Source organism: Scyliorhinus canicula, chromosome 20 (assembly GCF_902713615.1).
Source record: "Scyliorhinus canicula chromosome 20, sScyCan1.1, whole genome shotgun sequence".
NCBI classification, from domain to species: domain Eukaryota; kingdom Metazoa; phylum Chordata; class Chondrichthyes; order Carcharhiniformes; family Scyliorhinidae; genus Scyliorhinus; species Scyliorhinus canicula.
In genome coordinates this window covers 84481783-84494820 of record NC_052165.1, presented here as the reverse complement: position 1 = coordinate 84494820, position 13038 = coordinate 84481783, and the positions used below count along the sequence as shown (strand labels likewise).

Genomic DNA, 13038 nt, shown 5'->3' with positions numbered 1-13038 from the left:
CCCTTTATTTTGAGGCTATGCCCCCTAGTTCTGCTTTCAGCCGCCAGTGGAAACAACCTGCCCGCATCTATCCTATCTATTCCCTTCATAATTTTATATGTTTCTATAAGATCCCCCCTCATCCTTCTAAATTCCAACGAGTACTGTCCCAGTCTACTCAATCTCTCCTCGTAATCCAACCCCTTCAGCTCTGGGATTAACCTAGTGAATCTCCTCTGCACATGCTCCAGTGCCAGTACGTCCTTTCTCATGTAAGGAGACCAAAACTGAACACAATACTCCAGGTGTGGCCTCACTAACACCTTATACAATTGCTGCATAACCTCCCTAGTCTTAAACTCTATCCCTCTAGCAATGAAGGACAAAATTCCATTTGCCTTCTTAATCACCTGTTGTACCTGTAAACCAACTTTTTGCGACTCATGCACTAGCACACCCAGGTCTCTCTGCACAGCAGCGTGCTTTAATATTTTATCATTTAAATAATAATCTTGTTTGCTGTTATTCCTACCAAAATGGATAACCTCACATTTGTCAACATTGTATTCCATCTGCCAGACCCTAGCCCATTCATTTAACCTATCCAAATCACTCTGCAGACTTTGTGTATCCTCTGCACTTTTAGCTTTACCACTCATCTTCGTAAGAAGTCTTACAACACCAGGTTAAAGTCCAACATGTCTGTTTCAAACACTAGCTTTTGGAGCACTGCTCCTTCCTCAGGTGAATGAAGAGGTATGTTCCAGAAAGATATATGTAGACAAATTCAAAGATGCCAGACAATGCTTAGAATGCATCTTAGTGTCATCTGCAAACTTGAGCACATTGCCCTTGGTCCCCAACTCCAAATCATCTATGTGAATTGTGAACAATTGTGGGCCCAGCACTGATTCCTGAGGGACGCCACTAGCTACTGATTGCCAATCCGAGAAACACCCATTAATCCCCACTCTTTGCTTTCTATTAATTAACCAACCCTATATCCATGCTACTACTTTACCCTTCACGCCATGCATCTTTATCTCATGCAGCAATCTAAATTAGTTAGGCACGACCTGCCCTTTATGAACCCATCCTGCTTCTGCCCAATGGGACAATTTCCACCCAGATACCTCGCGATTTCTTCCTTGATGATAGATTCCAGCATCTTCCCTACTACCGAAGTTAAGCTAACTGCGAATCAAGAGAATCATCCAGCGAAGCTTTGTGGGTAGAACTAAGAAATAAGATGGGGATGGTGACCTTATTGGGGTTGTATAACGGGACCTGGGTGTCCTTGTGCATCATTCGCTGAAGGTAAGCATACAGGTGCAACAGATGGTAAAGCAGGCTAATGGTATGTTGGCCTTCATTGCAAAAGGTTTTGAGTATAGGACAGGGATATGTTGTTGCAATTATACAGGGCCTTGGTGAGGCCACACTTGGAGTATTGTGTACAGTTTTGGTCTCCTTCTCTGAAGAAGGATGTTCTTGCTCTTGAGGGAGTGCAGCAAAGGTTTACCAGACTGATTCCAGGGATGGCGGGACTGTCATATGAGGAGAGATTGACTAGGTTGGGATTGTTCTCGTTGGAGTTCAGAAGAATGAGGGGGTATCTCATAGAGACGTATAAAACTCTAACAGGACTAGACAGAGTGGATGCAGGGAAGATTTTACCAAAGATGGGTGTGTCCAGAACCAGGTCACAGTCTGAGGATTCAGGGTTAACCATTTCGGACAGAGATAAGGAGACATTTCTTCACACAGAGTGGTGAGCCTGTGGAATTCATTGCCACAGGAAGTAGTTGATGCAAAAACTTTGAATATATTCAAGAGGCGGCTGGATATAGCACTTGGAGAGAATGGAATCAAAGGCTATGGGGAGAAAGCAGGATTAGGCTATTGAGTTGGATGATCTGCCATGATCGTGATGAATGGCGGAGCAAGCTCAAAGGGCCAAACGGCCTCTTCTTGCTCATATCTTCTTGAATCTATGTACTATAGGACCCCAAATAGTCAACGGGAATTAAAAGAACAAATATGCAGGGAGATTGGCGAGTAATAGAGTTGTCGTTGTTGGGGTTTTAAATTTCCCGAACATAGACTGGGACTGCCATAGTGTTAAGAACTTGGATGAGGTGGAATTTGTTAAAGAAAGTTTTCTCAGTTCTCAGGCAGTATGTGGAAGGTCCGACTCGGAAAGGGCAAAACTTGACTTACTCTTGGGAAATAGGACAGGACAAGTGACTGAGGTGACGGTTAGGGACCACATTGGGATCAGTGACCATAGTTTTATTAATTTTAATATAGTTTTGGAAAGTGACAAAACTGGTCCATGAGTGCAAGTTCTAAATTGGGGCAAAGTGAATTTTGGCGGAATTAGACAGGTGCTTGCAAGGGTTGATTGGAGTAGCTTGTTTGAGGGCAAAGGGGCTTCCGGCAAGTTGGAGGCCTTGAAAAGTGAAATAGCTAGAGTTCAGGGTCTATATCTTCCTGTTCGGGTGAAGGGCAAGGCTGGCAGGAGGAGGGAACCCTGGATGACAAAACATATTGAGGTTTTGGCCAGGAAAAAGGAGGCATGGCTCAGGTACAAGCAGCTGGAATCAAGGGAGGGAGGTGTTCAGAGGATACAGGAGTATACTCGAGAAGGAAATTAGGAGGGCAAAAAGGGGCATGAGTTGGCTTTGGACGAGAGGATTAAGGTGAATCCAAAGGAATTATTTAAGTATGTTAAAAAAAAAAGAATATTTTAAGAGATAATAGGACCCCCCAAGGACCAAAGTGGACACATATGTGTGGAACCGCAGGAAATGCACAAGGTTCTCAATGAATATTTCTCCTCTGTATTTATCGTGGAGAAAGACAGGAAGACTTGATTGTTAGTGGCGACAGATTGGGGACAGTTTGCATTAAAGTCGAGGAAGTAATGGACGTATTAAAATGTGTGAAGGTGGATAAATCTGGCCCTGACCAGATATACTTAGGGAAATTGTGCCCAAAGATGTACAGGTGGATTAGAACAAAGGAACAAAGAAAATTACAGCACAGGAACAGGCCCTTTGGCCCTCCCAGCCTGCGCCGATCCAGATCCTTTATCTAAACCTGTCTTCTATTTTCCAAGGTCTACTTCCCTCTGTTCCCACCCGTTCATATACCTATCTAGATGCCTCTTAAATGATGCTATTGTGCCCGCCTCTACCACCTTCGCTGGTAAAGCGTTCCAGGTACCCACCACCCTCTGTGTAAAAAAACTTTCCACGCACATCTCCCTTAAACTTTCCCCCTCTCACCTTGAAATCGTGACCCCTTGTAACTGACACCACCAGTCTTGGGAAAAGCTTGTTGCTATCCACCCTGTCCATACCTCTCATAATTTTGTAGACCTCAATCAGGTCCCCCCTCAACCTGCATCTTTCCAACGAAAACAATCCTAATCTACTCAACCTTTCTTCATAGCTAGCACCCTCCATACCAGGCAACATCCTGGTGAACCTCCTCTGCACCCTCTCCAAAGCATCCACATCCTTCTGCTAATGTGGCGACCAGAACTGCACGCAGTATTCCAAATGTGGCCGAACCAAAGTCCTATACAACTGTAACATGACCTGCCAACTCTTGTACTCAATACCACGTCCGATGAAGGCAAGCATGCTGTATGCCTTCTTGACCACTCTATCAACCTGCGTTGCCACCTTCAGGGTACAATGGACCTGAACTCCCAGATCTCTCTGTACATCAATTTTCCCCAAGACCCTTCCATTGACCATATAGTCCGCTTTTGAATTAGATCTTCCAAAATGCGTCACCTTGCATTTGCCTGGATTGAACTCCATCTGCCATTTTTCTGCCCAACTCTCCAATCTATCTATATTTTGCTGTATTCTCTGACAGTCCTCCTCGCTATCTGCAACTCCACCAATCTTAGTATAATCTGCAAACTTGCTAATCAGACCACCTATACCTTCCTCCAGGTCATTTATGTAGATCACAAACAGCAGTGGTCCCAGCATGGATCCCTGTGGAACACCACTAGTCACCCTTCTCCATTTTGAGATTCTCCCTTCCACCACTACTCTCTGTCTCCTGTTGCCCAGCCAGTTATTTATCCATCTAGCTAGTACACCCTGAACCCCATACGACTTCACTTTTTCCATCAACCGCCATGGGAAATCTTATGGGATTGGCCATGTTAAATTGCCCATTAGTGTCCAACAGTTTTGGGTGGTGTTATGGGGATAGGGGAAGAGAATGGGCCTCGGTAGGGTGCTCTTTCAGAGGATCGGTGCAGACTTGATAGGCCAAATGATCTCCCTCTGCACAGTAGGAATTCTATGATCTTTTGAAAGCTTTTTTAATACTCTTCCACGATAAATGTACAACCCTCTATTTCTTCCACATCCTAACAGCCCGTATTATACTTCAGTTATTATAACGCTGATGTCTTATTGAAACAGTTGACCTTTTGAATTGCTGTGACAACAAACCAAGAAGCTTAACATCGGGTTGTTTAACTGCATTTCAGCCTTCTAGTAGATAGAGGAACAGGACATTGGACGTCCAACAGTTCAACTATTGCAACAAAGTCCCTGTTTTACTGTCTCATTCTGTCAGGGTTCTGTAGTTTTAACCTGACCACTATTCTTAGAATTCCCCCTATACCGAAAAGGGTCAATAAGACATTCTAAATGGTGAGCAGGGATTGTCACTCCCTGACCCCTATACAGACTTAGGTGGGTGCTATTCGGGTCAAACTAGTGTTTCAGGTTATCCCCCGACATAACCGATGTCTTCATAGAAGAATTCTATTTACTTACCACTTAGTAGCTTACACACAGGTCCAGCTTGCTAAGTAAAGTAAACTTTCTAATGACAATAATAACCACTCTTTCAGGTTATCAATTTGAACTTAACTTTATTTTCAAGTTTAAAAAGGTAAAAATTACTTTTACAGAAAGGTTCGGACCAGTTGCAGACTTTCAAGTCTATCTTGACAATCAGTTTTCTTTAACTTTTGGTCTTCTGTTTGGTTCTCTGGGCTGCTCGGTCTTCTGCTGCTTGTCCCATCACCGAGGAAGAAGCTCACTTTTCAGAGATTTTATAGCAATTTTTGCAGTCTGACTTTTACCAATGACACTTTTCTGGTATTCGCACCTAACAGTTGAAGGTTAGTTTCTTATCGGTTAGAAGCGTGGTGCCTTTGCAACAGCGAGGCTTCATTCCACCATCTCGCCGTTACTTACTTTGAACTTGCCCGCTTTGCTTGACGGGTAATAAATTTGTCTGTGTATCTGTCAGTATTCTTTCAGATTTATGTCTTTTCTGAATGAATTTTCAGACTCAACCCGGGTCACCTTTGGGTGAGGCTGATGTCATGTTCAGGTTTCCCCTTCGACTCTATCCTTATCGGCCATTTTCTAAAAGCTTTTAACGTCAAAATGGTGTATGTTATAATGTAACCTTGTCACCTTCTACTTCTGTTAATTATTTGTAAATCAGTTGTCTCATCTTATTACTGGTGTCAGCAAGTTTTCACACTGAACAGTTGTTCCTTATCTTAAACTTTAGATTCTGACTGTTTTCTTAATTGTTCAATAAAATAATTCATTGCTTAAAGAATTGTGAAACACTGTTCCTTTTCATACAACTTAAAAATTTAAGTCGATCAAATTACTTTTTTAACTTGTAAATCGGAATGAATTGTTCCTGTCTGTTTTTTTTAAAATAAATTTAGAGTACCCAATTATTTTTTCCAATTAAGGGGCAATTTAGTGTGGCCAATTCACCTAACCTGCACATCTTTTGGGTTGTGGGGGCAAAACCCACGCAGACACGGGGAGAATGTGCAAACTCCACACGAACAGTGACCCAGGGCCGGGATTCGAACCCGGGTCCTCAGCGCCGTAGGCAGCAATGCTAACCACTGTGCCACCGTGCTGCCCTCCTGTCTGTTCTTCCCTGTCTGTGAAGTTGTCTGCTTTTCAAACAGCCTGCTGCTATTAACCCCTTGTGGGGCTTCTCCCTTTCATTAAAAGTCTCGGGCATTCTCAGTGTTACTTTCATGTTTCAAATGTCATATTCTTCCGATTTTCCATTGCAATTCTGAACCCATTTGATTGCTTTGATCCAGGAACGTTCTGATAAAACGGTGAAGCGGCTTCAACTAATGACCCAGCGATACGAGGCACTGGAGAAACGACGCGGGATGGAAGTGGAAGGCTTTAAAAATGACATCAAGTTGCTGCGACAGCGGCTGAAAGATGTGGAGAAGCAGCTATTCAAGGTCAGCCCAAACATTTCAAATTCACCTTGATGACATTCTACCCTATCATTCTGAAAATATTTCATTTTGTTTCCTGTTCCCAAACTGAAAATTATTTGCTCTTAGGCCACTGAAAATTCCACTCCTTTAGAACATGACTCATATTTATTCACCCCTGTGCCAGCTAAATATGTCAAACAAAATCCGGAGTTGCTTTTATCCACAAGTTTTCACTTGCCTATTGAAACTTTTAAGTGTTGCTACAAACTAAGGTGGTGGCAGCAAAAAGCTCAGAGTGTATAGAACATTGAACATTGCAGCGCAGTACAAGCCCTTTGGCCCTCGATGTTGCGCCGACCTGTGAAACCCCTCTAAAGCCCATCTACACTATTCCCTTATCGTCCATTTGCCTATCCAATGACCATTTGAATGCCCTTCTTGTTGGCGAGTCCACTACTGTTGCAGGCAGGGCATTCCACGCCCTTACTACTCTGAGTAAAGAACCTACCTCTGATATCTGTCCTGTATCTATCTCCCCTCAATTTAAAGCTATGTCCCCTCGTGCTAGACATCACCATCCGAGGAAAAAGGCTCTCCACTGTCCACCCTATCTAATCCTCTCATCACCCTTTCCAATGCTTCCACATCCTTCCTATAATGCGGCGACCAGAATTGCACGCAATACTCCAAATGCGGCCACACCAGAGTTTTGTACAGCTGCAACATGACCTCGTGGCTCCGAAACTCAATCCCTCTACCAATAAAAGCTAACACACCGTACGTCTTCTTAACAACCCTCTCAACCTGGGTGGCAACTTTTATAGGTTGGGTACATGGGGAAGGGTGTATAGGTGGGGTATATGGGGAGGGGTGTATAGGTGGGGTACATGTGAGGTTGGAGGGATGTAGTTTAAGACTCTGGAGGTTATGCTGCAATTGTATACGGTGTTAGTGAGGCCACACCTGGAGTATTGTGTTCAGTTTTGGTCCCCTTACCTGAGAAAGGACGTACTGGCACTGGAGGGTGTGCAGAGGAGATTCACTAGGTTAGATTACGAGGAGAGATTGAGTAGGTTGGATTACGAGGAGAGATTGAGTAGACTGGGGCTATACTCGTTGGAATTTAGAAGGATGCAGGGGGCTCTTATAGAAACATATAAAATGATGAAGGCAATAGATAGGATAGATGCGGGCAGGTTGTTTCCACTGGCGGGTGAAAGCAGAACTAGGGGGCATAGCCTCAAAATAAGGGGAAGTAGATTTAGGACAGATCTTAGGAGGAACTTCTTCACCCAAAGGATTGTGAATCTGTGGAATTCCTTGCCCAGTGAAGCAGTTGAGGCTCCTTCATTAAATGTTTTTAAGATAAAGATAGATAGTTTTTTGAAGAATAAAGGGATTAAGGGTTATGGTGTTCGGGCCGGAAAGTGGAGCTGAGTCCAAAAAAGATCAGCCATGGTCTCATTGAATGGCGGAGCAGGCTCGAGGGGCCAGATGGCCTACTCCTCCGCCTAGGTCTTATGTTTTTGCATGGGGACGGGTGTACAGGTGGTATACATGGCGAGGGGTATACAGGTGGGGTACATGGGGAATGGTTTATAGGTGGGGTACATGAGGAAGGGTGTCTCGGTGGGGTACATGAAAATGAAAATCGCTTATTGTCACGAGTAGGCTTCAAATGAAGTTACTGTGAAAAGCCCCTAGTCGCCACATTCCGGCGCCTATTCGGGGAGGCTGTTACGGGAATCGAACAGTGGTGCTGGCCTGCTTGGTCTGCTTTCAAAGCCAGCGATTTAGCCCTGTGCTAAACAGCCCCTAAACAACATCGGGAACGCTGTATAGGTCTGGTACACGGGGAACGGTGTATAGGTTGGGTACATGGGGAGGGGTATATTGGTGGGGTACATGGGTAACGGTGTATAGGTGGGGTACATGGGGAGGGGTTTATAGGTTGATGACATGGGGAGGGGTGTATAGGTGGGGTACATGGGTAACGGTGTGTAGGTGGGGTACATGGGGAGGGGTGTATAGGTGGGGTACATGGGGAAGGATGTATAGATGGGGTGCAGGGGGAAATGGTGTATAGGTGGGGTACATGGGGAAGGGTGTATACGTGGGGTACAGGGTGAATGGTGTATAGGTGGGGTACATGGGGAAATTAAAAAATGAAATGAAAATCGCTTATTGTCACAAGTAAGCTTCAAATGAAGTTACTGTGAAAAGCCCCTAGTCGCCACATTCCGGCGCCCGTTCGGGGAGGCTGGTACAGGAATTCAACTCGTGATGCTGGCCTGCCTTGGTCGGCACAGGAACAGGCCCTTCGGCCCTCCAAGCACGTGCCGACCATGCTGCCCGTTTAAACTAAAATCTTCTGCACTTCCGGGGTCCGTATCCCTCTATTCCCATCATATTCATGTATTAGTCAAGATGCCCCTTGAATATCACTATCATCCCTGCTTCCACCACCTCCTCCGGCAGCGAGTTCCAGGCACCCACTACCCTCTGTGTAAAAAAAACTTGCCTCGTCCATCCCCAACCTTGCTCTCGCCCTCTAGTAATTGACCCCTCTACCCTGGGGAAAAGCCTCTGACTATCCACTCTGTCTATGCCCTTCATAATTTTGTAGGACTCTATCAGGTCGCCCCTCAACCTCCGTCGTTCCAGTGAGAACAAATCGAGTTTATTCAACCTCTCCTCATAGCTGATTCCCTCCATACCAGGCAACATCCTGGTAAATCTCTTCTGCACCCTTTCTAGAGCCTCCACATCCTTCTGGTAGTGTGGTGACCAGAATTGAACACTCTATTCCAAGTATGGCCTAACTAACGTTCTAGACAGCTGCAGCATGACTTGCCAATTCTTATACTCAATGCACCGGCCAATGAAGGCAAGCATGCCTTCTTGACTACTTTCTCTACCTGTGTTGCCCCTTTCAGTCTCCAAATGATCTAAATCCTGCTGTATCCTCTGACAGTCCTCATTACTATCCGCAATTCCACCAACCTTTGTGTCGTCTGCAAACTTAATCAGACCAGTTACATTTTCCTCCAAATCATTTATATATACTACGAACAGCAAAGGTCCCAGCACTGATCCCTGCGGAACACCACTAGTCACAGCCCTCCAATTAGAAAAGCACCCTTCCATTGCCACTCTCTGCCTTCTATGACCTAGCCAGTTCTGTATCCACCTTGCCAGCTCACCCCTGATCCCGTGTCACTTCACCTTTTGTACCAGTCTACCATGAGGGACCTTGTCAAAGGCCTTACTGGTCCATATAGACAACATCCACTGCCCTACCTGCATCAATCATCTTTGTGACCTCTTCGAAAAACTCTATTAAGTTAGTGAGACACGACCTCCCCTTCACAAAACCATGCTGCCTCTCACTAATACGTCCATTTGCTTCCAAATGGGAGTAGATCCTGTCTTGAAGAATTCTGTCCAGTAATTTCCCTACCACTGACGTAAGGCTTACTGGCCCGTAGTTCCCTGGATTAACCTTGCTCCCCTTCTTAAAGGAACAACATTGGCTATTCACCAGTCCTCTGGGACATCACCTGAAGACAGTGAGGATACAAAGATGTCTGTCAAGGCCTCAGCAATTTCCTCTCTAGCCTCCTTCAGTATTCTGGGGTAGATCCCATCAGGCCCTGGGGACTTATCTGCCTTAATATTTTTCAAGACGCCCAACACCTCTTTTTGGATCTCAATGTGACCCAGGCTATCTACACACCCTTCTCCGGACTCAACATCCACCAATTCCTTCTCTTTGGTGAATACTGATGCAAAGTGGTGAATACTGATGCAAAGGTGAATACTGATGCAAAAATCATGGATTCTTTATATCCACCCGTACAAAAAAACCAAAGAAAGAATGCAAAAACCCAGTTCTAAAGGGGAGCTACATATATACCAAACAACGCAGCTTAATCCCAGTCTCAGGCCCAGTACAGAACCAACTTTCCATACATTTATACAGAGGGGACCAGCAACAACATGTTCGGATTATGATCAACACCTTCAGGGCCTCCCAAGAAAAACAGAGAAGCGTGAGAGCTATTCAAGAGGTATTTAAGATAAACCACAGAATTACAAAGGATCAAGAACCAACCCTGGATCCATATTTCTCTGGCACACGCTGATCACCCATGAATGAAGAAGAGAAAAGCTGCCCAATCAAACAAGAACATGTCACCCCTCTGCACAGAAGGTGCAAACCGCAGCCTCAGGATGCCCCTAATCACTGTCTTTGAGTAGGGACATCCCAGGCTCCAAGGGGCAACGGGAATCAAACCCCCTCGACCTCCAGTACACTCAAATCTATACCCCAGCTAGTCCTGCGACTCTCAGCCACATCCAGGGCAATGCATTTACCCCATTTATGCCTTTTAAAAAAAGACTGATTGCTCCAGCCGGGGAGACCCTATCACCGAAGAAAGGAAGAACCATCAAAACATCCAACAATAGGGCACCCTGGAATTGGGCCCCAATTCCCTCCCCTGCCACAACCAAGGCAACCTCCCCTGAATTGCCAGGATGAGGTAGACAGCACCAGGATTATTAACAGCTCCCTGCTCACTCGGATGAAACAGAAAAAAACCCTAAGGACAGAACGCCTGAACTGAACTAAACATATCGACTACCTGTCCGCCATCACAGGAGGATATTAAGAAATACGACAATGTGGCTTCAACAGAATTACCACTTCCACATGGAAAACCCAACCACAACGAGGAGGGCTCTCAGGAGACCACTAAGAGGAGAACACGCCGCTCCCCCATCAAACCTACCCCCACATGATGGGCAAAGCTCTGACAATATAAAACCTTGGCAGACCATCTCTCTCTTCAGCAGACCAGCCAAGGATTAACCTCAGCATGCGCCACCACTCAGAGCCTCACATTTTAATAGCTCGAAAGAAAAAAGACCGAAAGGAGAAAACTCCAACTTCAAGGAAGAATCAGAAGGAAGCCAGTCCTCCCCACAATACATGACCTGCCCTGGCCCTCAGGAAAGGTGTGTTTGGCATCTCACTGGAGATGCTTTTGTGGCTCTGAAAGAGACAGTGCGAGAAATGGAACAGACAAAGTGAGGTCACCCTGACGGTCATGGTTGGCAGGAATTGAAGATCATCAAAAACGCGACAAAGAACTGGGAAATTGGGATGGAGTCCTCTCAGAAAGCAGGGTGTGAGGAAGTATGATGTGGCTGAAGCATGACTTTTACATCTTTTATTCCAGTCCTAGATTGAAACACCCTCATTCTATTAGCCCTTTTGATTATTTTCTGTACTTGTTGGACACCCAATACTCAATACTTCACTGTTTAAACATATTCTTCTATCATCCTTAGTTTCAAGTGGGTGGCCTCATATTTTCCTTTAGTGAAATCCATTTGCTGCAATTTTGCCCACAATCTTATCAATATCTGTAATTTTGTACTTCCATCTACGTCACCTACAGTCCCAACTAATTTGATGTTGTCGGTAAATTTGGAAATGTGGCTTTCTATTGTAGTTCTTCATAAATTTGGTCAATAGTTGAATTTTGACATTGATCCATGCGGAACATCACTCATGACTCTTTGCCAATTAGCTGCCCATTATTTCTACCATTGTATGCTGTCCCTCAGCCAATTTCCTAATCGGGATAATCTTCAACTCCTTCGGTTAAAACATTAGCTCACATTCTCTTACCTTATGGAAGTCCTCTAAATAATTAAATATTTCAGTTTCTTTCTCTCTGCAGGTAACGCTTGGAATCGGGCCTGACCAAGATCTCGCTATCCTTCATGAGGTGCGTCAAACAAACAATCAGTCAAGGAAGATCCAAGGCGAGCTCAAGAATCTAAAGGCAAAGATTTATGGCTTAGAAAACCAATTGCGATTTGGTTAACATTTTCTCACGGAGTAGCGGCCACATTATTTCACTATCTCGTATGGCAGTGTCTGTCACACTATTGCACCAGAAAGTGACACGGTGATCTGAATGTTGTAGTCCATCCATCCAACATAGTTTATTTAAACTCAAATGTTTGATTGGGCTTGGACCAACTTTGCAGAGAGGAACACCTAAACCCTCATGCAGTGTCTTTGCTCCTTACATTTCTTCTGCCATTAAACATGAATGACTCACAATTCATCACATGTTCAGTCAAACATCTTCAATTTAATTTTCTTAGAAATTAGTTATTTTATTCCCTTTTTTTTAAAGTAAGAAATTTGAGGGTGAAGGGAGCAATTCTATGGGACACCCCAGCATTTTAATTGTCCCTGAACTGTGTACAGTTAAAATTGGTGTTTTGTGTGACGACTGTTTCAGTTTCTGTATAATTTGAAATTTGTTTGGTTTGTTTGATGATGTCACAGGGAAAAACTTTGCATGAATTTCTGAGCCAACTGGGTCCAAAATGCCAGCTTGCTCTGGGGTTGGAGATGGGGTCCTGTCGGGGTCTGGGCTCAGAGTGGGGGTCCTGTCGGGGTCTGGGGTTGGAGTGGGGGTCCTGTCGGGATCTGGGGTTGGAGTGGGAGTCCTGTCAGGGTCTGGGGTTGGAGTGGGGGTCATGTCGGGGTGTGGGGTTGGAGTGGGGGTCCTGTCAGGGTCTGGGGTTGGAGTGGGGGTCCTGTCAGGGTCTGGGGTTGGAGTGGGGGTCATGTCGGGGTGTGGGGTTGGAGTGGGGGTCCGGTTGAGGTCTGGGGTCGGAGCAGGGGTCCGGTTGAGGTCTGGGGTTGGAGCGGGGTTCCTGTCTGGGGTCGGAGCGGAGGGGGGGGGGGGGGGGGGGGGGGGGGGGGTGGCGGT

General features: G+C 45.3%; 1 protein-coding gene across 1 annotated transcript in view; it reads left to right on the top strand.

Annotated features, from left to right (window-relative positions):
* The window catches only part of ccdc77 (coiled-coil domain containing 77), a 134494-nt gene extending 122113 nt beyond the window's left edge, over positions 1-12381 (top strand). The window contains exons 10-11 of the mRNA XM_038780848.1: positions 6107-6259; positions 11989-12381. Of these exons, the coding sequence (XP_038636776.1) occupies positions 6107-6259; positions 11989-12135 (300 nt within the window). The 3' untranslated portion in view covers positions 12136-12381. The remainder of the gene's footprint in view (positions 1-6106; positions 6260-11988) is intronic.
* Positions 12382-13038: the final 657 nt, after the last annotated feature.